Here is a 23,758-nt window from a genome sequence, read left to right on the forward strand (position 1 = left end):
GGGTATAGTTTTATTGACCATGTCATGTCAACAGTGAGCACAAACCAAAACCACCACCTGATCACTCTGCCACATGTCACACAGAGAACAGTTTCTTGGCTCCAGGAGAAGCTTGCTTGGTTCCAGGCTAGATATAGCGGGAACCCTTGGGGCAGCTGGGTTGCCAACTCTGGAGAAGTTTCTGGAGCTAAGCCCAGAGCAATAACGTGCCCGTGTCCCCCCATAGTACGTCACGCCAGACTCGTCCCTGCTCCAACCCTGCGACTTGGATACCGTTGGCCCTTTAACACAGAGCCGCCTCTTCTCGCAGGACTTCTTATGTGGCTCCAAGCCCTCGCTTGGCACACACAGCTCCATTAATGTCTCTCATTTCTGCGTCCCAGCTTGCTGCTGGCTCCAAATGAGAACGTGATAACCTAGGAGGAGTGAGACCAGTCTGACTCGCCTTCCGTTATCAGTCTCACAACTTGGGGCTGCCCCAGGGAACCTAGAACTTGGTGAGCATATCCCAGGGAACTGGACAGCAGCTGGCATTGCTATGGCCAAGACAAAGCAAGTGGGGTGGAGGGCCCAGGCCCAAAAGACCACCATCTCCTGGTTATCCTCTGCCAGCTGCCACCCTGGGGCGAATGAGCAGGGCTAAGCCGAGCTCAGCTTGCACTGAACCGAGGGGAGGGGGGTCGGGCTTGGCCAGTCTGAGATACAACCTACTTCACTCACCCATCAGAGAGGCCAGCGTGTCCCCCATAGGGTTGAACTCATTGAGCTGCAGAGACAAGGGGAAAAGCATGAGGAAGGGGTGAAGGTACGGGAAAAGGGCATGTGAGGACTAATTGCTGGTCATTTTTGGTCAATAAGGTAGGTTGAATCCCTGCCCCCTCCCATTAGGATTTGAGGGCCCAAGCCTCACCGAAATGATACCAGAAAATTCTGGGTCATAGAGCTGATGCATCAACTTCCCTGAGCTTCCATCAAACACATCAATCGTCCTTAATTCATAGGGGGTACAACTTTTGAAATTAGGATCTGGGTATCTGCCCACAACAATGAGGTTGTACCGAGGATGCCAGGCTGCCTAGGAGATGGAAAGGCTGGTCACAAGAGTAAATGCAGAACACTATCAAGAGGGACATCAAAAGTATTTGCCACTAACAATTGTTAATGCAGTTCCTAACGATTTAATAATGGAGATAAGATACACACAAAACTACAAGAATGGTTTTCAATTGTGTATATGTCTATCACTAAATTTTTTTTAAAAGACTTTATTCATTTTTAGAGAGGAGAGAGAGAAGGGGAGGAGCAGGAAGCATCGACTCCCATGTGTGCCTTGACTGGGTAAGCCTGGGGTTTTGAACTGGTGACCTCAGTGTTCCAGGTCGACGCTTTATCCACTGCACCACCACAGGTCAGGCACTACCACTGTAAATTTTAAATCCCCAGCTGGCCTCCCTGGCCTTCAGGACACCTTCAGGCCTTCTCTCTCTTACATTTGCTGAGATCATACCAACTGATAAATGTTAACGTCAGCCTAACCCAGACATTGACCAAAGAAGTAAGCCTACAACAAAGGAAAAGCCTTTGGGAACCAAAACCAAAAGGAGGTAAGTTCTGAAGTGACCCCCACTGCTGTCTCCATCAACATGAATGACAGAGCTCAGCAGGAAACGCCTAGTGGCTGGAAAGGGGAGGAGACCTAGGCCCATCCCACTCCAGACAGAGCTGACAGGTACTGGAATGACAGACTGGATGGGATTGTCCCCAGAAATTTGACAAGGGAGGTTTGAAGGAGGCAAGCTATGGTAAGCAGGAAGGAAGAAGTGGTAGATGCAAAGGCCTGGAAATAAACCCCAAACAGGCCACACCTGGGAAGCTGTACGTTGGCTTCACTGGATATGAAGTGAGCGATGACAAGATAAATCACTGAGAACACAGACTGGTGAAGGACCTCGACGTTCCTGAGAACTTGGATTTGACTTGAGGTCTGTGGGGCCACTCGCACACTAAATCCTCATGGTTTACGGAGTACTTACTAGGGAGCAGGCATGGTGCCATGGACCAGTGCTCGAAGGGTTCTGATTCAGCCTCACAACACCCTCGTACCATTATTCCCTTTTTATAGACAAGGACACTGAAATCCAAAATTGAAGTAATTTGCCCAAGAGTCTAACCCAGAGGGGTCTGCCTGCCGGAAACTGGTGCCGCTCACTACTGTGCATACTGACTGAAGTGTAGGCATGAAACTGGAGGCGTGAGGATGGGCTCTAGCTCTGGAGAAGGATATAAAATAGTAGAGGGGAAGAACTGGCAGAGTTTAGGCTGCTTAGAGGTTTGGGCAGGAAGGAATCACAGGACCTGAAGACTAAGCCATGGAGTTTGAAACCATTAACAAGAAGGCTAAGAGTAGCTTGTAGATCAGCCATACACACAGGGAACAAGCTGAGGGTAGAACAGCAGTCAGGACTCAGAAAGTGCCCTCAGTGAGGAGATCAGAGCTGAGTTGAAAAAACTCAGGAAAACAGCTTATCAGACGAAAACCCAGCTAAATGGGGTTGCAGAAGTGGGACAAAGGAGCAGACAGCCAGGGGTAAGAGACTATTTCGTGTCAGGGCAGGAGATCCAGGAGGAAAGGCTCTGTAATCTGTCCTCTCCCTGCCTGTCCCCACAGTCACAGCTCTTGACTCCAGCACTTACCTTGATGGGTGTCAGGTGCTGGAAGTGGCGATGAGGGTGTGGGATCAGGCTTGGGGGGCGGTCCCACTGGGAAGCCGAGTACACCCGGATCTCACTCTTCTGGTCGGTGGTCAGGAGCTGGGCCCCATCAGGACTGAAATGAGCTAGCAAGTGGAAAGCCCCAAAGCTGAGGAGCCGCGGGCCCCCTGTTGTCCCAGCCTTCACAGGCTTCTCTTGCAGGGACACCCTCCCTCCCGCCCCTCAGGGGCGGGAGGGAGGAGGTGAAGCTGGGTGTGAACAAAAACATTTTAGAGCTCAGCAGCTGATGGGGGCAGCTTGAGTCAGAAAGGTTCCAAGACAAGAGCTTGGCAGATACTGTCGGGGTAAAGGTTTGACCTAGCAGCTTCTAGCCTTGGAGGGAACACCCCAGAAGCGGTGCTGTTGGCAGGGTCTACAGGAAGGAGAAGGTATATCACACCTGCGTTGACAGGATGCCGATGAGGCAACGAGTACAGGAAGCTGGATTTCCCTTTAACCTGGCGCAGGTCCCAGATTTTCACTGTTTGATCTACAGAGGCTGTGGCCAGGAGCCAATCACAGCGTGGGTTCAGGGCCACATGGGTCACTTTCTTTTTGTGCATTCTCAGATTCCAGAGCTGCAGAGAAAAGCTCGGTTCATGTGGGGGCAGAGAACCGAGGCCTGGGGTAAGGGAGGGAGGAGGAGCCGGGCTCCAGGGAACGCACCTCCCTGCCGTCCATATTCAGCAAGACCACGTGCCCCACATTGTCTCCTGTGACCACCATCTGGCTTTCGGCAGACACGTCCAGACTGCAAAACCAGAAGCTAGAGGAAAAGACTGTGCTGTAAGTTTCTTGGGGACAGAGGCAAGGTCCTTTATTCACTGTTGTAGCTCCAGTGTCTAACAGAGAGAAATTCAATATTGTTCAATGAATGAATAACTGTCCTGCTGTGGACAGCCCAGTGAAGATGACTCAGACTTGTCTGCCATCCAGACAGAGGGAATGGCAGTGATGGGCTTGGAAATCTGTCCGCTGGGCCCAGGATCCTCAGCTAGTATGAGTCCCTGAAGCAGCCGAACGTCAGCTATGAGGCAGGTCCCCAGGTTGGCTTGCCCCACACAGCCCTGGGTTCTGAGGGAAACTCCTTCATGATTCTCTCCCTTTACTCTCCACCTGTGGAGCCAAAGATGACAACCCAAACAGGGCCTGCCCAGCTGTGCTCCTCAGAGCTGGATAGAAAGGAACTTCTGCCCCCTTCCGAGCACTTAGGGGAGAAAAGCACACATGACCCAGAAGCTGTCTGGCTCTTCTGTCCCTCAGACTCCTTGAGGATGAAGGGAATGGGGAGGGGGTTGCTTCAGGGATCCTGACTCCCAGCCAGGAGAGCTCAAGATTCATGTTTTTCTCAAACCCTCAAATCCTTGCTACACTGCCTTATTTATTATTTTTTGTATTTTTCTGAAGTGAGAAGCGGGGAGGCAGACAGACAGACTCCCACATGTACCCGACCGGGATCCACCCAGCATGCCCACTAGGGGGCAATGCTCTGCCCATCTGGGGCATTGCTCCGTTGTGGCTGGAGCCATTCTAGTGCCTGAGGTGGAGGCCATGGGGCCGCCCTCAGCGCCTGGGACAACTTTGCTCCAATGGAGCCTTGGCTGCAGGAGGGGAGAGAGAGAGAGAGAGAGAGAGAGAGAGAGAGAGAGAGAGAGGAGAGGGGGAAGGGTGGAGAAGCAGATAGGCGCTTCTCCTGTGTGCCTGGCTAGAAATTGAACCTGGGACTTCCATATGCCAGGCTGACACTCTACCACTGAGCCAACCGGCCAGGGCTACACCGCCTTTTGCATCCCCTATAAATACCTTCCAGAGGGAGAGTCTTGTGGTAGAGAAACGTAGAGCTGAGTCTATCCCATCCTGCCCTGATTGTGCATGTATTCCTTATCCCTGTGGGGCAGTCCGGAAAACATCCAGTGCCCCTTAGGGAGCAGGGTTGTGTCTCTGGCTAGAAATGAAAGTGACAAGCATTTTCTAGTTTCTACAACATTTCTTGTGGAGTCCAAAGTGCTGCATGGATGTGATTCTATCCATTTAAGCTTCCACTGTGGAACTGGTCGGGTCATCACACCCAAGTGGAGGTAGGACATGAAATTTAAGTTCTTATTTCCTGCTCTAGGCTTTAAGTGGCTTTCTAGGCCAACGCCATGTTGACTTGTCTGTCTAGTGAGAATCAAGGTCTTGTCTAATATAGGAATGACTTACAGAACACCTGAGCTCCAGAACTCCTCCCCAAATTAGTAACCCACCTGAACCAGAGCACAAGCAGCTAAAGAAAGAGTCTGAGAAAGAGATGGAGGGTGGAGAATGGCTAACACCTTTTCTTACTTCCCTGGGCCAGGTTTGGGTGAAAGAATCGGGATATGGATGTTCTCGCCAGGGCTGCTCCGAGAGCCTAGAGGCCCTTTCCCCTAGTAGTTAAACTACTCACTTGCAGGTGCCATAGTTGGTATAAACTTGGAGAGTGTTGCCTTTAAAGTCCTGCAGCCTAGTTGCTCCCTCCATTGAGGAGGTGAAAAACTGGTTGCCATTGAGAGGGTTAAACTTCAGCCCAGTGATGCTCCCTCCAGCTCCAATCTAACACAGGAAGAGAAAAGCCAGTGAGTGAGGAGGGCCCAGGAGGAGGGCAAGGCCAGTGCGCACACACTGCCTGAGAGAAGGACCAGACAGGCAGCCCTTGGGGCCAGTCACATGCCTAGACCCTAGGGTGCTCTCCACAGTGTTCTTTATTTCTTCAAGTTTTAGTTTTATTTAAATTAACACATAGTAAATTTGGTTGTTTTGGGTATACAGTTCTACGACTTCGAAGACATGTATAGATTTGAATAACCAGCACCAAAATCAGGATGCAGAACAGCTCTGTTAAGCAAATTCCCTCGTGCTGTTCCACTGTAGCCATACTGCCCGCCACCTCTCGCCCCGGGCTCTGCTGTTTGTCTCTGACAGACTGTCAGGTCAGAGGTCATAGAGCTCGCAGCTTCTTGAGACCGGCTTTCATTTCACTCAGCACGGTGCCCCTGAGAGTCCGAGTAGCTGTGTCTCTAGAGCTGGTCCCATCTCATTGCTGAGCAGTCCACTGTGTGGAGGTACCAGTTTATCGCAGTGCTGTTTTTAGAAGATCTTCAGCCAGAACAACGGCTGGGTTACAAGGGCGGAAGACAGATCTGATCCTATTTTTTCCAGACATTGATAATGAAAATAATCATAATATCTATAGTTAACATTATTAAATGCCTATTACACACCCGGCACTGTTTTAAGAATTTTATGGCCCTGGCTGGCTGGCTCAGTCAGTTAAGAGTGTAGTCCTAAAACAACAAGGTTACAGGTTCAATCCCTGGTCAGAACACACACGGGAAGCAACCACAGAATGCACGACTGAGTGGAAGAGCAAATGCTCCCCACCCCCTTCCTTTCTGTTTCTCTAAAAATCAATAAAAATTAAGCCCTGGCTGGATAGCGCAGTTGGTTGGAGCATTGTCCCAGAGCACAGGGGCTGCTGGTTCAATTCCTGGCCAGGGCACACACAGGAGCAGCTCAATGTTCCTGTCTCTCTCCCGGCAAGAATTTTACATCCCCAGGAACTCCTCCTCTTCCTCCTTGTGCTCCTGCTGTCTTAGCCTCATGGAGCTCTGCAAGGTCTCTTACACAACACCCACTTCACTCGCCCCGCGGCTGACCAGCCCTCTCCATGCCCTCCATAAACATTCAGTGCCCGTGCTCTGAAAAACCCCTGATGCCAGTAAGATCATCTTCTGTTCCCACCAGCTGAATTCAGTGCTTACAGTGGTTAGTCATGTTTGTTCTTGAACCTGTATATGCCGGTTTTACTTTATAACTATGTTATTCAATTAAACATGTAATTTAATCACATGTTTTTATTAAACATTTAAACACTCAATTAAACATGTAATTTAATTAAACTGATGAAATACATGCAAAAAAAAAAAAAGACCATTGTTATTTCTATACAAGCCATGTTGAATACTTTGGAAAAATTAGGTAAAGATGAATTGCTAAAAATAATAGTTGTCAAATTAGCATGGATGAGATACTTATAAACAATTAGAGTGGGAAATAATACAAATTTTAAAAGAGTCTACAATCAAGTTGCTTCAAAACTATCTTGGCCCTGGCCGGTTGGCTTAGTGGTGGAGCGTCGGCCTGGCGTGCGGGGGACCCGGGTTCGATTCCCGGCCAGGGCACATAGCAGAAGCGCCCATTTGCTTCTCCACCCCCCCCCCTCCTTCCTCTCTGTCTCTCTCTTCCCCTCCCGCAGCCAAGGCTCCATTGGAGCAAAGATGGCCTGGGCGCTGGGGATGGCTCCTTGGCCTCTGCCCCAGGCGCTAGAGTGGCTCTGGTCGCGGCAGAGCGACGCCCCAGAGGGGCAGAGCATCGCCCCCTGGTGGGCAGAGCGTCGCCCCTGGTGGGCGTGCTGGGTGGATCCCAGTCGGGCACATGCGGGAGTCTGTCTGACTGTCTCTCCCCGTTTCCAGCTTCAGAAAAATACAAAAAAACAAAAACAAAAACAAAAAAAAACTATCTTAACATTCTGTTTCCACTTTAGGAAATGGAAATGAGGCCATTAAAGACCACACCGTGTGCGTAGTTTACGTAAGACCAGATGCGCCTAACTAGCGGACCTCACTCTAAGAAAAGGACAAACTCTATGTCAAAGCATGAGTAATAGCCTGACCAGGTGGTGGCGCAGTGGATGGAGCATCAGACTGAGACGCGGACGACCCAGGTTCGAGACCCCGAGGTCGCCAGCTTGAGCGAGGGCTCATCTGGTTTGAGCAAAAAGCTCACCAGCTTGGACCCAAGGTCGCTGGCTTGAGCAAGGGGTTACTCAGTCTGCTGTAGCAGGGCACATATGAGAAAGCAATCAATGAACAACTAAGGTGTTGCAATGAAAAACTAATGATTGATGCTTCTCATCTCTCTCCGTTTCTGTCTGTCTGTCCCTCTCTCTGACTCTCTGTAAAAAAACAAAAAAACAAAATGTTAAAAAATAAAAAGCATGAGTAATAAACACATATGTAAATATTTTAAGTTAAAATGCATGTGTGTTCTCCTGGTTGGACTGAGTGCTTATGACCAATTTTTGCACTGAGAAGGACTAATAAAACCTGGACAAAAAAAAAAAAAAAAAAAAAAATTATATATATATATATATATATATATATATATATATATATATATATATATTTGAGACTTCCAATTCCAGTGATGATGGGTTAGCTTGTCATAGTCAGCCATCCTTCTGCTGAGAACTAGAAAAGCTTGATAAAACATGTCTTTAAAGAATGTAAAATGGTTCAGGCACTTTGGAAAACAGTCTGGCAATTCTTCAAAAAATTAAATGTAGAGTTACCATATGACCCAGCAAGTCTACCCCTATATATACCAAGAGAAATTAATATGTTCATGCAAAAGTTTATACATAAATATCCATTGCAACATTATTTGCAATAAGTGAAAGGCAGAAAATCAATGACTCAAACATCCATCTCAAAAAGTTATAAAACAGGAAACTAAAGTCAAAGAGAGTAAAAAAAAAAAATTAATGAAACAAAACAAATATAGTGTGGAGAGTCAACACAGCCAAAAGTTGGTTCCATAAAAAGACTAATAAAATTAATAACCCTCTGGTGAAACTCGACCAACTGCACCATCGCCTGGTCAGGCTGAACTTTTATTTTCAACTCTCAAACTCACAGAAAAGTTGCAAGAATAGCAGAAAGAACTACTTTTCTGGAACCATTTGATAACAAATTGCCAACATGCTGTCTCATTCATCATTTCCACAAATAAGTAATTTAATGGGTGGAAAAAAAGGACATCACTATAAATCTTAAAGACACTTTAAAAGGTAAGAGAATATAAATAATCTTATGCCAATAAATTTGAAAATTTAGATGAAATGGGCAAATTCCTAGCAAATACAAACTTGCCAAAATAAAGATGAAAGAGAAAAATCTGAATTGTCTGATATATATTAAAGAAATTGAATTCACAACTAAAAACTTTCTTGCAAAGTTAATTCTAGATCCTGGTGGCTTCACTGGTAAATATATCATACTAAATATTTAAGGAAAAAGTAGCATCAATCTCTTTGAAATTTTTAGCAAGAGAGAGAGAGAGAGGGAGAGACATGAACAAAGACAGTGACAGGAAGGGAGAGATGAGAAGCATCAGCATAGTTGCAGCACCTTTTAGTTGTTCATTAATTGCTTTCTCCTATGTGCCTTGACTGGGGGCCTCCAGCTGATCCAGTGACCCCTTGCTCAAGTCAGAGACCTTGGGATCATGTTTATGATCCCATGCTGAAGCCAGCAACTCCGCACACAAGCTGGTGAGCTTGCTCTCAAGCAGAAGGAGCCGGCGCTCAAGCCAGCAAGCTCGGGTTTTGAACCTGGGTCCTCAGTGTCCCAGACCAACACTCTACCAACTGCATCAACGCCTGGTCAGGTTGAAATTTTATTTTCTTTCTTTCTTTTTTTTTTTTTTAATTTTTATTTATTTTTTACAGAGACAGAGAGTGAGTCAGAGAGAGGGATAGACAGGGACAGACAGACAGGAATGGAGAGAGATGAGAAGCATTAATCATTAGTTTTTCCATTGCGCGTTGCAACACCTTAGTTGTTCATTGATTGCTTTCTCATATGTGCCTTGACCGTGGGCCTTCAGCAGACCGAGTAACCCCTTGCTTGAGCCAGCGACCTTGGGTCCAAGCTGGTGAGCTTTGCTCAAACCAGATGAGTCTGCACTCAAGCTGGCGACCTCGGGGTCTCGAACCTGGGTCCTTCCGCATCCCAGTCCAACGCTCTATCCACTGCGCCACCTCCTGGTCAGGCGAAATTTTATTTTCAAACTATCTCAAACTCACAGAAAATTGCAAGAATAGTACAAAGAACTACTTTTCTGGAACCATTTGATAACAAATTGCCAACATGCTGTCTCATCCATCCTCAAATAATTTACTGAATACAAGATGGTGCAAAAGTAGGTTTACAGTTGTTTGTATGGAAAATAATAAAATAATTAATAAGCAATAATACAAGAGTACTCCATTTCACATACTCACAATTGTAAGCCTACTGTTGCCCTACCCTTATTTCCTACAAGAACATTCTCCCACATAACCTCAGCAAGACCATCAAAACTTAGGAGTAACCAAAGTAGTTCACTCATAGAAACAGAAAGAAGAATGGTGGCTGCCAAGGGCTGGGGGGACAGGGGGAGTGGGGAATTATTATTAAATGGGTGTAGTTTCAGTTTCACAAGACGAAAAAGTGCTAGAGATGTCTTACACAATAACGTGAATATGGTTAACACTAGTGAACTGTATACTTAAAAATGGTTCAGCCTGACCAGGCGGTGGCGCAATGGATGGAGCGTCGGACGGGGATGCGGAGGACCTAGGTTCAAGACCCCGAGGTCACCGGCTTGAGTGCGGGCTCATCTGGTTTGAGCAAAAGCTCACCAGCTTGAGCCCAGGATTGCTGGCTCGAGCAAGGAGTTACTCGGTCTGCTGAAGGCCCACGGTCAAGGCACATATGAGAAAGCAATCAATGAACAACTAAGGTGACGCAATACGCAACAAGAAACTAATGATTGATGCTTCTCATCTCTCCGTTCCTGTCTGTCTGTCCCTGTCTATCCTTCTCTCTGACTCTCTGTCTCTGTAAAAAAAAAAATGGTTCAGATGATCAATTTTAGGTTATGTGCTTTTATCAGAAGCAGTATCACCAGCTAGACATATAATAGTAATTGTAAAAAAAGTAAAAAAATAATTTTAAATTTAAACAAAAACAAAGGAATATAACTAATAAACCAAAACAAAAAAAACAATTAGTATAGTTTACCACATAAACAGGATAAAGGGGAAAAATCATACGCTTACTATCAATAGATACAAAAAAAATATCTGATGAAATTTAATTATTCCTAATAAGAACTCTTGGCAAACTAGGAACAAAAGGGGAATTTAATATGATAAAGAGTATTTAAAAACAAACAAGCTCTGGTCCTGACTGGTTGGCTCAGCGGTAGTGTTGGCCCAGCACGTGGAAGTCCCGGGTTCGATTCCCGGCCAGGGCACACAGGAGAAGCACCCACCTGCTTTCCCACCCACCCCTTCTCCTTCCTCTCTGTCTCTCTCTTCCCCTCCTGCAGCCAAGGCTCCATTGGAGCAAAGTTGGCCTGGGGGCAGAGGATGGCTCCATGGCCTCTGCCTCAGGTGCTAGAATGGCTCCAGTCGCATCAGAGCAATGGCCCAGATGGGCAGAGCACTGCCCCCTGGTGGGCATTCCGGGTGGATCCTGGTCGGGTGCATGCAGGAGTCTGTCTGTCTGCCTCCCTGCTTCTCACTTCAGAAAAATAGAAGAAACAAAACCAAAATTAAAAAAAAAACAACAAACAAGCTCTTAAGTATACACCCAAAAGAAATGAAAACATGTTCAAACAAAAATCTGCACAGGAATGTTCATAGCAGTAGTATTAATAATAGCAAAAGGCGGAAACAACCCAAATGTCCATGAACAAATCAATAGATAAATAAAAAGTGGTATATCCACATGATAGACTCTATCTCAGCTATAAAAAGGAATTGAAGTACTGATACATGCTAGAATACGGATGCACCTTGAAAACATTATGCTAAGGAAAAAGCCAGAACCCAGAATGATAAATATTGTATGACTCCATTTATATGAGGTGCCTAGCAGGGTCAAATTCACAGAGTCAGGAAGATTAGTGGGGCTGGGGGAAAGGATAATAGAGAGCCATTGTTTAATGGATACAGAGTTTTATTTTGGGATGATTAAGAACTTCTGGAGATGAATAGTGGTGATAATATAAATGTACTTAATGCCACTGAATTGTACACTTAAAATGGTTAAAATAATAAATTTTATATTATGTATATATTTTTAAAAATTTATTTATTTATTCATTTCAGAGAGGAGAGAGAGAAAGTGGGGAGGAGCAGGAAGCATCAACTCCCACATGTGCCTTGACCAGGCAAGCCCAGGGTTTTGAACCGGCAACCTCAGCATTCCAGGTCAACGCTTTATCCACTGCGCCACCACAGATCAGGCTATTATGTATATTTTACCACCATAAAAAGTAGCAGAGCCTGACCAGGCGGTGGCGCAGTAGATAGAGCATCGGACTGGGATGCCGAGGACCCAGGTTCGAGACCTCGAGGCCCCCAGCTTGAGCGCGGGCTCATCTGGTTTGAGAAAAAGCTCACCAGCTTGGACCCAAGGTCGCTGGCTCCAGCAAGGGGTTACTTGGTCTGCTGTAGCCCCATGGTCAAGGCACATATGAGAAAGCAATCAATGAACAACTAAGGTGTCGCAACGCGCAATGAGAAACTGATGATTGACTGTTTCTCATCTCTCCATTCCTGCCTGTCTGTCCCTGTCTATCCCTCTCTCTGACTCTCTCTCTGTCTCTGTAAAAAAACAAACAAACAAACAAAAAAAGTAGCAGAAATTATACTTAATTCTAAAATATAAGTCTTCTGGCCTTGGCCAGTGGTTCAGTGGTAGAGCATCAGGCTGGCATATGTTCAATTCCTGGTCAGGGCACATAGGAGAAGCGACCATCTGCTTCTCCCACCATCTTCCCTCCCTCCCTCTTCTTCTCCCCCTCTTCCCCTCCCGTAGCTAGTGGCTCAGTTGATTTGAGTGTGGCCTAGAGTGCTGAAGATAGCTCCGTCAGAGCACAATAGCCTCAGGCACTAAAAATAGCTCGGCACTTGAGCATTGGTCCTAGATGGGGCTGTCAGTTGGGTCCTGGTCGGGGTGCATGTGGGAGTCTGCCTCACTATCTCCCTTCTTCTCACCTAAAAGATAAATAAATATAAACAAAAAACAAGTCTTCTATGATCAAGAATTAGACAAATATGTCTGCTATCACCAATATTCAACAATGTACTAGATTGCTTTGTCAATAGAATAAAGTAAAACAGTATAACAATGGTAAAGGAAGAAATCAAACTTTCATTATTTGTAGATGACAAGATTGTGTAGGCCTGACCAGGTGGTGGCGCAGTGGATAGAGCATCAGACTGGGATGAAGAAGAACCAGGTTCAAGACCTTGAGGTAGCCAGCTTGAGTGCGGATTCATCTGGTTTGAGCAAGGCTCACCAGCTTGGGCCCAGGGTTGCTGGCTCAAGCAAGGGGTTACTCAGTCTGCTTTAGCGCCCCCCCCCATCAAGGCATACATGAGAAGGCAATCGACGGACAGATAAGGTGCCGCAACGAAGAACTGATGCTTCTCATCTCTCTCCCTTCCTGTCTGTCCCTCTCTCTGACATAAAATAAATAAATAAATAAATAAATAAATAAAATTAAAAAGACGGTGTAGGAAACATTTCAAACCTCAAATAAACTATTAAAATTAATGTGGATTTATGCTTCCAACTATGAACAGTACATTGATGACACACAGGACAATTCTAGTAGCCTAACATACATGTAATTGGAGGCCCAGAAAAATAAAAGAGGGGGGAGAGAAAAAATTATTTGAAGAGTGCTCTAAATTTTTCAAAATTTGATGACAATTATAAACTCACACATCCAAGAAGCTCAATGAACCTCAAGCAGAAGAAACATAGAAAAAAACACCAAGAAAGTCATGGTCATTTTTAAAGCAGCCAGAAGAAAAAGAGAAAAATCATGGAAATCATGAAAAGAGAAACAAAAGGATGAGAGCAGAGTTTGCAGCAGATGTCATTTCAAGTACAGGCAGTCCCTGGGTTACAAATGAGATAGGTTCTGTAGCTTTGAAAATGTAAGTATTTATATGCATGGAAAAGTAAAAATAAACACTATGTTAAAACAAACATCTAAGCTGCATTTAATAGGTAAATGTACCTGTTCCAACTTATATACAAATTCAACTTACAAACAAACCTACAGAGCCGACCCCGTTCATAACTTGGGGACTGCCTATACCAGAGGATGGGAACCTTTTTGGCTGAGAGAGCCATGAATACCACATATTTTCAAATGTAATTCCTTGAGAGCCATACAACGACCTGTGTACGTTACACATTATCCAATAAAGGAATATAAACCAGCTACAGGCTGAACATCATTCTAGGCTCCGGGGATAAAGTGGTATACAGAAAGACAAGGTCCCTGCCATCAGGGAGTTTACTCTCCAGTGGGCAAAGTAAGTAAATAAGTAAAACAGTTCAGGTATTAAAAAACATTGTGGGAGGAAAGTGAGGCAGGGGGTAGGGAGTGATTGGCTGGGGTGGAGGCTATTTTAGACAGAGTGATCAGTGAGAGCTATTTGAAGTACATTGAGCTGAGGCCTGACTAATAAAAGGGAACCAACCATGAGAAGACCATAGGAAAGAGCACTCCAGCCAATAGGAACAGCCAAGTGTAAAGACCCAGTTTCAGAAACAGAAATAGCCAGTGTGGCTAAAGCATAGGAAGTGAGGAAATAGAGCAGTACAAGATGAGATCAAGGGTTATGAAGGGGCTTAGATTCTATTCTAGGTGAAGACTTACTAGAGTGATCAATATTTTATAGCTTCTAATATTCTAAGGGCAGGCACTCAATAAAGATTTGAGTATCATCATCATTTACTTGTTTGAAAATACCTACATTTACGTTTGATCCCAAACATCTCCCTTTTATTGGTTGACTTTTCATTGCTTCAAGACCTTTTCAGAACAGTTATCTGGCACAGGGACTGCTCACCCCTTTAATGAAGGTAGGTTTGTCCTTTATGCCAAAGTTCCAGAGCATGATATCTCCCCCTTTGGAACCCACGGCCACGGTGCTGGGGTGAGTTGGGTGCCATGCCAAGGATGTGGCCCTCCTGTCAAAGGGGGCAGCCTTTTGGGATATCCGGTAAGAAGCCAGAGAGTGCAAAAAGGACTGCTGGAGACCCTGACACAGAGAGAAAAGAATTAAGTTGAATTAAAACCCAAGTCCTGGCCCTGGCCGATGGCTCAGTGGATAGACTGTTGGCCTATGGACATCCTGGGTTTGATTCCCAGGCAGGGCACACAGGAGAAGCGACCATCTGCTTCTTCTCATCTCCCTCTCCCCTTCTCTTCCTCTTCACCTCCCGTAGCCAGAGGCTCAATTGGTTTGAGCGTGGCCCCGGGCACTGCAGATAGCTCAGTTGGTCCAAGCCTGTCAGCCTCAGGTGCTAAAATAACTCGGTACTCAAGCATCAGCCCCAGATGGGGTTGCCAGATAGATCCCCTGTCAGGGATCCTGCAGGAGTCTGCCTCGCTATCTCCCCTCCTCTCACCTAAAAAAATAAAAATAAACAATACAAAAACCCAAGTCCTAGGTAAACTGCCAATCTGTGCCTCCTCCGTAGGTTAAGCCCTGAGGCCAAGATCTCCCCCCCAAAGGAAAACGAACTGCCTGGCTCTGTACATGAAAATATTTGCAATATACATGAACTGGTCTGGGAAAGCAAGAGGGCAGAGTGCATTCCAGCTGCGACTTTTACAGCATAAAACTTCTGCCTGGCTGAGTGTCCAGCAGACCAGACAAAAAAGGTAGGGCTGATCTAACACCTCTGAAAACCCAATGAACCAATTCAGCATCTAATTCTGGAGCATCTAGTTATACAAAAGCACCATGCAAACCCTTGAGCACCTTAGCCAGGAAACGCCTCACCTGCTGTAGTGACGGCCAGGCAGTTCTGCCCAGGTTAGGCTGATGCAGGGCCCTGACGATGTTCCTGCACCGCAGCGGGACCTGCAGGCTAGCCAACCCCGCCCAAAGGCAGCCTGAGTCAAATCTTCTGCTAGAACCTGCCAAGTAGAACAAACACATATTTTCCTCCCTGATCTCACTCAAGAAAGGTTATTCTGCGAAAATCCAGGAAAGAAAGCCATCGTTTCATTCGGCACAGCCAATCTCTCTCATCACCTCCTAAGGTTTTTTCTTAGTCTGCTCAGTCTCACCCAGCACAAGAAATGGTGCGTAGGGATTCAGCCTCTTCCCCAAAATAGTAATTCTGAAGTGAAAATATGATTTTGCAGGGTTCCTGAGCTGAGAAACATACAAGAATAAAGAAACATACAAGAATAAAGTATATGCAGAACTCTTCCCAGTTTGCGCTGGAAAACTTGTGACAAGTTTGGGTGACAATTTAAAAAGCCTATATAATGCACGCTAAGTGGTTTTGTTGTTTTTTTTTGTATAGCATAGAAGTGAGTGTTCAGAGAAAGAAGTATCTTTAAATCTTGTATTAAAATAATGTAGGTAGAGCGTCAGCCTAGCGTGCGGAGGACCCAGGTTCGATTCCCGGCCAGGGCACACAGGAGAAGCGCCCATTTGCTTCTCCACCCCTCCGCCGCGCTTTCCTCTCTGTCTCTCTCTTCCCCTCCCGCAGCCAGGGCTCCATCGGAGCAAAGATGGCCCGGGCGCTGGGGATGGCTCTGTGGCCTCTGCCTCAGGCGCTAGAGTGGCTCTGGTCGCAACATGGCGACGCCCAGGATGGGCAGAGCATCGCCCCCTGGTGGGCAGAGCATCGCCCCATGGTAGGCGTGCCGGGTGGATCCCGGTCGGGCGCATGCGGGAGTCTGTCTGACTGTCTCTCCCCGTTTCCAGCTTCAGAAAAAAGAAAAAAAAAAAAAAAGAAAAAGAAAAAAAAATAATAATAATGTAGAGCGGACCAGTTGTTGGCTCCAAGTCCAATCTGTCCTGGAAACCAGCAGGATCTAGAGCACCTGACACAGCTCTAAACGAACTAGGCTACTTTAGGAGAAGTAGATGCACTTAAACTAGGAGTCAAGCAACTCTGGATTACCAACATGTATTTGAGGAGCTGGTCTCTATGGAGCTGGCCTCTTGACAACTAATTCTTCTTGTGGACCAAAGAATCATTTTGTCAATAACCTCCTGCTCCCGTCTTTCGAGTTCCCCTATGCTCCTTATAGCTGTGGGTTCAATATCAAGAAACCTCGGAGAATGGGTTTTCTAAGGAAGGAAGTTGAGGGCTCTCACAGCTGAAAACAAAGAACCTAGAGCTACACACACCACCAGGCACGGTGGGATTATTTTAAGCAATCCTCGGTGTGTAAAAATCCTGGTACAAACCAGAAATTTGCAAAGTCTGTTGTGTATGATGTAATGGAGCTCATCTGCCTCTTCCTGTGACCTGAGGGAGGTTAAGCCCAAACTCAAACTCTAGGGCGTCAAAGGACCTGCTGATAAAATACACAGCCTGCGACATCTGAAACTCCGAAAGCCTCGGGAACCTAGAAGCACCCATCCCCCACTCCAGCCTCCTGCGTGAGAACCCAAATGGCGGAATTATGAAAGCAGCAGGCGCAGGCAGTACCAGAGCCCTTCCCACAGAGCTTCTTGGCCTCGGGCTCCAGCTCTCGGGGGCTTCTGCTCCTCTTGCTCTTGGGGCGCAAAACCATCTCGGAGGTCTGTCGGGTTTCTGGGCGTTTCCTGGGAGCCATCGCGTCCTCCGTACAAAGGAGTACTATACCGTATGCTGAGATTATGAAAGGAAGATCGAGAAGCCTCTGAAAAGGAAAAGGGCGGGCACCGGGGAACTGGGCCAACTTCCCGCCAAACAAGACAACTTCCCGCCAAACAGGCTACCGGCTTCCAAACTAGCGCCTAGTTCCGGCCCCGCCCCCTCGGAGAGACCCCGCCTCTCCCGGGAAGGCGGGGCGCGCGCGGAGAGATGGGAAATGTGCGAGGGTTGGGAATCTTGAGCTCCCTAGAGAAACAGGATCTCGCCTAAGTATTGGCTCTGCTCCAGTACAGTCAGCTGAGTTGCCAGAAATAAAGATGGCTGGCAGTGCTAAGCCACCCAACTTGAAGCCTCCTTAGATGCGACGCTGCCAGGCCTCTGCGTGTCCCGCGAAGACCACACGCCAATCAAAGATTCGGCTCCGCCTCCTCGGTCTTTTTATTAGTGATCTCGCGCGCTCTAGCTACTGTCCCGTCCGCAAGTTTCGCGTTCGATGTCGCGTGTTACAGCCCTCCACCTCAGCGGAATCTCTCAGCTCCTCTGCGGAGACTAATTGAAATGCGCAGCTATCCCCAAACCTGCAGAGTGTCCGCCTGCGGAGCAGCCTGGGGCAGTGATGCGGTGGAGGGCGTGCGGGCCAACCCGGCTTAGAGGTCTTATTCCCTGACTTTAGCCAAACGCCAAGGCAATGAGCCTCAGAGCTGAGGCTGCGCTTTCCCGTCTGGCCCGAGAGGATGCACCACGCTTTCTGCGAAGAACCAGGCTGGAGGTGGGGTTAGTAGCTGGGCCATTTCTTCCATCTGCTAAGTCCGTGCCAGGCGCCTTGGTAGGGTCAGAGGAGACCTAGATGCATTAATGGTAGAACCTACACTCAAAGACAGGTAGGGATGAAAGACATCTCAAAATATTACTCTTGGAAAGAAACGGATGCTCCCGATGAAAAATTCGGAAGTGCTCTTTAGATGGGTTGATCACCTTAGTGTTATCAGTGGCAACCACCTGGGAGGCAAGCTGGTGGCATCTCCCTTGCTGACTTGCTGTTTTCAGAGCTGTGTTACAAAAGCAACATGGCCCCCTTCATTCAGACCAGCCATTAGTTACTCCCCAGCAGGGTGCTTATTTCTGGGGATATTGAAATATAAGAAATGACTGGGCTCCTGAAAGTCTTACAACCTGGAAGAAGAAGAAAAATACTTGTGAAACAAGTCAAATAATTCAAGATAGAACACAGTTGAGTACTAAATTGTGGCATGCCAACCAAAATTTAAAAAAATAGTCTTCGAGCCTGACCTGTGGTGGCGCAGTGGATAAAGTGTCCACCTGGAACCCTAAGGTTGCCAGTTCAAAACCCTGGGATTGCCTGGTCAAGGCACATGTGAGAGTTGATGCTTCCTGCTCCCGCCACCCTTCTCACTCTCCCATTCACTCTCTCTTTAAAATGAATAAATGCTTTGGCCAGTTGGCTCAGTGGTAGAGTGTCGGCCTGGCGTGCAGGAGTCCCAGGTTCGATTTCCGGCCAGGGCACACAGGAGAAGTGCCCATCTGCTTCTCCACCCCTCCTCCTCTCCTTCCTCTCTGTCTCTCTCTTCCCCTCCCACAGCCAAGGCTCCATTAGAGCAAAGTTGGCCCGGGTGCTGAGGATGGCTCTGTGGCCTCTGCCTCAGGCGCTAGAATGGCTCTGGTTGCAACAGAGCGAGGCCTCCTGGTGGGTGGAGCATCGCCCCCTGGTGGGCATGCTGGGTGGATCCCGGTCAGGCGCATGCAGGAGTCTGTCTGATTGCCTCCATTTCCAACTTCAGAAAAATACAAAAATAAATAAATAAAATAAAATTTTTTAAAAAGCCTGACCTGTGGTGGTGCAGTGGATAAAGTGTCGACCTGGAACTCTGAGGTCGCTGGTTCAAAACCCTGGCCTTGCCCAGTCAAGGCACATATGGGAGTTGATGCTTCCTGCTCCTCCCCCCATCTCCTTCCTTTCTGTCTGTCTCTCTCTCTCTCTCTAAAATGAATAAATAAAAATCTTTTTTAAAAAATTTATAGCCTGACCAGGCGGTGGTGCAGTGGATAGAGCATCGGACTGGGATACGAAAGACCCAGGTTTGAAACCCCAAGGTTGCCAGCTTGAGCGTGGGCTCATCTGGTTTGAGCAAAAGCTTGCCAGCTTGGACCCAAGGTCGCTGGCTCAAGCAGGGGGTTACTCAGTCTGCTAAAGGCCCACGGTCGGGGCACATATGAGAAAGCAATCAATGAACAACTAAGGTGTCGCAACGAAAAACTGATGATTGATGCTTCTCATCTCTCTCCATCCCTGTCTGTCTGTCCCTGTCTATCCCTCTCTCTGTCCCTGTAAAAAAAAAAAATTATATAAAAATATTCTTCCAGCCCTGGCTGGTTGGTTCAGTGAGAGAGCATTGACTGGGTGTGTGGAAGTCCTGGATTCAATTCCTGGTCAGGGCACACAGGAGAGGTAATCATCTGCTTCTTCCCCCTTCCTCTTTCTCACTCTCTCTCCCTCTCTCTTTTTCTCCCACATCCATGGCTCAATTGGTTGACCCCAGGCACTGAGAATTGCTCTGTGGAGCCTCCCCCTCAGGCACTAAAAATAGTTGGGTTGCTAGCATCACCCTAGATAGGCACAGTATTGAACCCAGAAGGGGTCACTGGGTGGATCCTGGTTGTGGTGCATGCAGGAGTCTATCTATCTCCCCTCCTCTCACTTAAATTAAAAAAAATTCTTCCACTGATTTGAGAGAGAGAAGCACCATTCCCCATGGTATGCATCCTCTGATGCAATAAGCAGTAAACCTCAATTTCAACTGTGTATAGGAGTGTCCCTGCTGGTGTTTGGCCTGGAGCATTGACATTTATGAGTAAGGAAGGAGACATTCTGAAGAGGAGAAAATTGATCTGTGCAAAATAAAGGCCAAATAAAGGAGGAAGTTAAATGGCAGGCAGAAAAATTCAAATTTCATTAATTTTACTGACATTTATTTAAAAACCTTCTGTCCCTGGCACTATTTCAGTACAAGAGAATGCTGAAATGAAAAATGTTCTTTGCCCCCATGGAAGGTGCCTTTTTTTTTTACTTACTGATTTTGGAGAGAGGAAAGAGAAAGGGTGTTGAGGAGGGGGAAGCATCAACTCATAGTAATTGCCTTTATTTATTTATTTATTTATTTATTTATTGTATTTTTCTGAAGTGAGAAGCAGGGAGGCAGAGAAACAGACTCCTGCAATGCGCCTGACTGGGATCCACCCGGCATGCTCACCAGGGGTTGATGCTCTCTGCCCATCTGAGGCATTGTTTTGTTGGAACGAGCCATTCTAGTGCCTGAGGCAGAGGCCATGGAGCCATCCTCAGTGCCTGGGCCAACTTTGCTTCAATGGAGCCTTGGTTGTGGGAGGGGAAGAAAGAGATAGAGAGAAAGGAGAAGGGAAGGGTGGAGAAGCAGATGGAAGCTTCTCCTATGTGCCCTGGCTGGGAATTGAACACGGGACATCCACACTGGGCCAACGCTCTACCACTGAGCCAACCCGCCAGGGCCATAATTGCTTTCCTATGTGCCTTGAGCAGGCAAGCCTGGGGTTTCAAACTGGCAATCTCAGCATTCCAGGTCAATGCTTTATCCACTGCGCCACCACAGATCAGGTTGGAGTGTCCCTTTTAGTAAACAAGTAAACCTACAAATGTTAACAGCAAATGGCACCAGATGTTAGACCTCAGTCTTTGAGTTCTGGCTAAGAGAATTCAGAGCCAACCTTCAAATAGAAGCAAAAGTTTATTTAGAAAGTCATAGAGATAGAAGTGACTCGTGGACGAAGTGAGCCAGCTGGGCTTTTGGGCTCCAGAAACCAGTTACAGAGGGCAGAAGGGCCCTTGGAGTTTAGGGGAAATAAAGGCAAAGAAGATGCACCTGGGGAAAGGCACAGTGGTGCTCCAGAGAGAGCGCCCAGGGGAAGGAAGGGAGTGAGGAAAGGCGCAGGTGATCTCAAGAAAGTGTATTGAGGCCTGACCAGGCGGTGGCGCAGTGGATAGAGCGTCAGACTGGTATGCCGAGGACCCAGGTTTGAGACCCTGAGGTCACCAGCTTGAGCGCAGGCTCATCTGGCTTGAGCAAGGTTTACCAGCTTGGACCCAAGGTCGCTGGCTCGAGCAAGGGGTTACTTGGTCTGCTGAAGGCCCGCGGTCAAGGCACATATGAGAAAGCAATCAATGAACAGCTAAGGTGTCGCAATGTGCAACGAAAAACTAATGATTGATGCTTCTCATCTCTCCGTTCCTGTATGTTTCTGACTCTCTCTGTCTCTGTAAAAAAAAAAAAAAGTGCATTGAGTTCTTCTTGGGGTTTTTAACCTGCTTTCAAAAGGTGGGGATTTCAGGAGAAGTCTCGGGGAGGATCTCAACAGAACATTCATCAGCTTTCCAGGTGTGTCCCCTGAGGGTCGTGATCTCCACTGATTGGTTGGCACCTGGGCTGGGATCATTAATCATGCAGCTGGTCCTGATGTCAGCCATGGTGTTGTCCCTCCTGGCCTTGCTGCTTTTCTGGGCCTGGAGCTGAAACACAACTGAGACCTAGCTGTTATCTCTAATTCGACTAAAACTCTGTCTCCGTGCTCAGCACACCTGAGGCTTTCTTCTTAAGATTATTTGATGCAGACCAGAATCTCATTGTCTTAAGGGCTTAATGCTTAAGGGAGTGGTCATGCAAGGGCTTGTATGGGAATCCTATGAGGCTATTTTCCAACCCCCCCTAGTTCTTCCTTTAAGGGGGTCTACCAAATGACTAGCAACAAGCCAGGGAAAAAAGGGTCACCCTGGGGCCAAGGTCCTACCTTACTATTGTCCATTGCTAAGCACCCCTGGCTTTCCAGCCTGGTGACCTTGCATACCTGGCCTATTATTCCCCTGTGCTCATGCCTAACAGCCCACTATATCACTACTACCACAGGGTGACTACCATAGGGTGTGATAAGCTCAGCGAGACAGGGAGCTCTGGGTTCTGGTGGGATGGGGGAATGCAGAGAAAAAGGACACTGTAACTCAGCTTGGAGTGGGATAAAAAGGGGACAGTGTCAAGGAAGTCTTCCCAGAGAAGGTGACACTTAAACTGAATCTTGAGAGATTGAGGGAGGGGAAAGGGGAGTAAGAAATGGAAAGGCAGGGAAGCAATCGTTAGCCATGATGGATTCGTGAGCAAAGGAGACGTCCTGCTCAATGCCAGGTTGGTCCAGAGTCTGTTTTCAGGATTGGGGAGTTTTCGCTGGTGGATTAAACAGACACGTGGCCAGTGGAAACCTGCCTCGCCTGCCAGGGAAGCGCTTTGTTTCAGGTGGAGCTTTGGGGCATTCTTACCCTGGGTTTCGCTTTGTTTTGCCACAAAATGACTTCCCAGGGACTTGCTTGATGTCATCCATTCCCATCTGAGGAGCCATCGGGTGCAGGATCACAAACCATCTAATGCAATTTTTTTTTGATGCTGCTAATCTGATAGTGAGGTGCATGGTGCAGCACTGCTCTGGTTTCATGCCATAGGGAGGCTGTGCCATACATCCCCGTTTATAGATGTGTTGGTCCTATCTGTGACACTGCCTTTGATATAGCATCACAAGGCAATTCATTCCAAAGTTGCTGGTGATAGCAAATCAAAGTCTCGTGTTTGCACTGGAAGCTGAGCAGATCATGAGCATGGCCCTAAATAATGCCAGTTTCTTTGATCTGCAAAACAATATGTGGCTTAGGTGTGTTCTGGAACATGTAATATAACACAGTGGTAAGAGCATTGTTCTTGGGTTCATCATTTTACTTTTCTATGCCTGAGTTTCCTCATCATAAAATCAAGGGAGGGAGGGGGACTAGGTGGTCTCTGGTCCTTTCCAGCTTTAAAATCTGTGATCCTGTGACTTGCTATTAAAGTGGCAGAAACCAGTGACTGCTTTGAACTCTGGCCTCCCTGTGGGAGATTTCCATCTAGTAAGAATGGGTTTCCCAGCCTGACCAGGCGGTGGCACAGTGGATAGAGCGTCGGACTGGGATGCAGAGGACCCAGGTTCGAATCCCACCAGCTTGAACCCAAGGTCGCTGGCTCCAGCAAGGGGTTACTCGGTCTGCTGAAGGCCTGCGGTCAAAGCACATATGAGAAAGCAATCAATGAACAACTAAGGTGTTGCAACACGCAATGAAAAACTAATGATTGATGCTTCTCATCTCTCTCCGTTCCTGTCTATCCCTCTCTCTGACTCACTCTCTGTCTCTGTAAAAAAATAAATAAATAAAAATTAAATTAAATTAAATTAAATTAAAAAAAAAAAGAATGGGTTTCCTGGTGCAGTCTGATGCATGCCTCTGACTCTGATCAAGTTGCCTATGGATCCAAACGCTCTGCTGAGTCTGCAAAACCATCTCTAATCTACGCGGATGGTGTGTTCAGGCGTCTGCATTCAGTGGTTTGCAAATGACAGCCTCAAGGATTCTGCAGAGCTTGCAGGGAGCTGAAGCTTAAATTCCTCCTAAACGATTGGTT

At 47.0% G+C, this 23,758-nt stretch overlaps 1 protein-coding gene across 1 annotated transcript; it reads right to left on the bottom strand.

Annotated features, from left to right (window-relative positions):
- Window positions 1-12: 12 nt before the first annotated feature.
- DDB2 (damage specific DNA binding protein 2) lies at window positions 13-18,024 on the bottom strand. The gene is made up of 10 exons (XM_066361913.1): window positions 17,088-18,024; window positions 15,416-15,552; window positions 14,477-14,668; window positions 5,180-5,325; window positions 3,418-3,517; window positions 3,152-3,329; window positions 2,695-2,837; window positions 911-1,075; window positions 721-766; window positions 13-416 (listed from the first exon to the last, which is right to left on the bottom strand). Exons 1-10 carry the CDS (start codon window positions 17,212-17,214, stop codon window positions 367-369), a joined length of 1,284 nt encoding a protein of 427 aa, XP_066218010.1. The 5' UTR covers window positions 17,215-18,024; the 3' UTR covers window positions 13-366.
- Window positions 18,025-23,758: the final 5,734 nt, after the last annotated feature.

The sequence above is a fragment of the Saccopteryx leptura genome, chromosome 1 (genome assembly GCF_036850995.1).
Source record: "Saccopteryx leptura isolate mSacLep1 chromosome 1, mSacLep1_pri_phased_curated, whole genome shotgun sequence".
Taxonomy (NCBI): Eukaryota; Metazoa; Chordata; class Mammalia; order Chiroptera; family Emballonuridae; genus Saccopteryx; species Saccopteryx leptura.

Bases quoted from the DNA above. Each gene is read 5' to 3' on its own strand.
- DDB2 (XM_066361913.1), bottom strand. From the start codon at position 17,214: ATGGCTCCCAGGAAACGCCCAGAAACCCGACAGACCTCCGAGATGGTT. The intron at 15,553-17,087 runs GTACTGCCTGCG...TCTACTTGGCAG, and splicing joins GCTCTGTGGGAAGGGCTCTG to GTTCTAGCAGAAGATTTGAC. The intron at 14,669-15,415 runs GTGAGGCGTTTC...TCTCTGTGTCAG, and splicing joins CCTGGCCGTCACTACAGCAG to GGTCTCCAGCAGTCCTTTTT.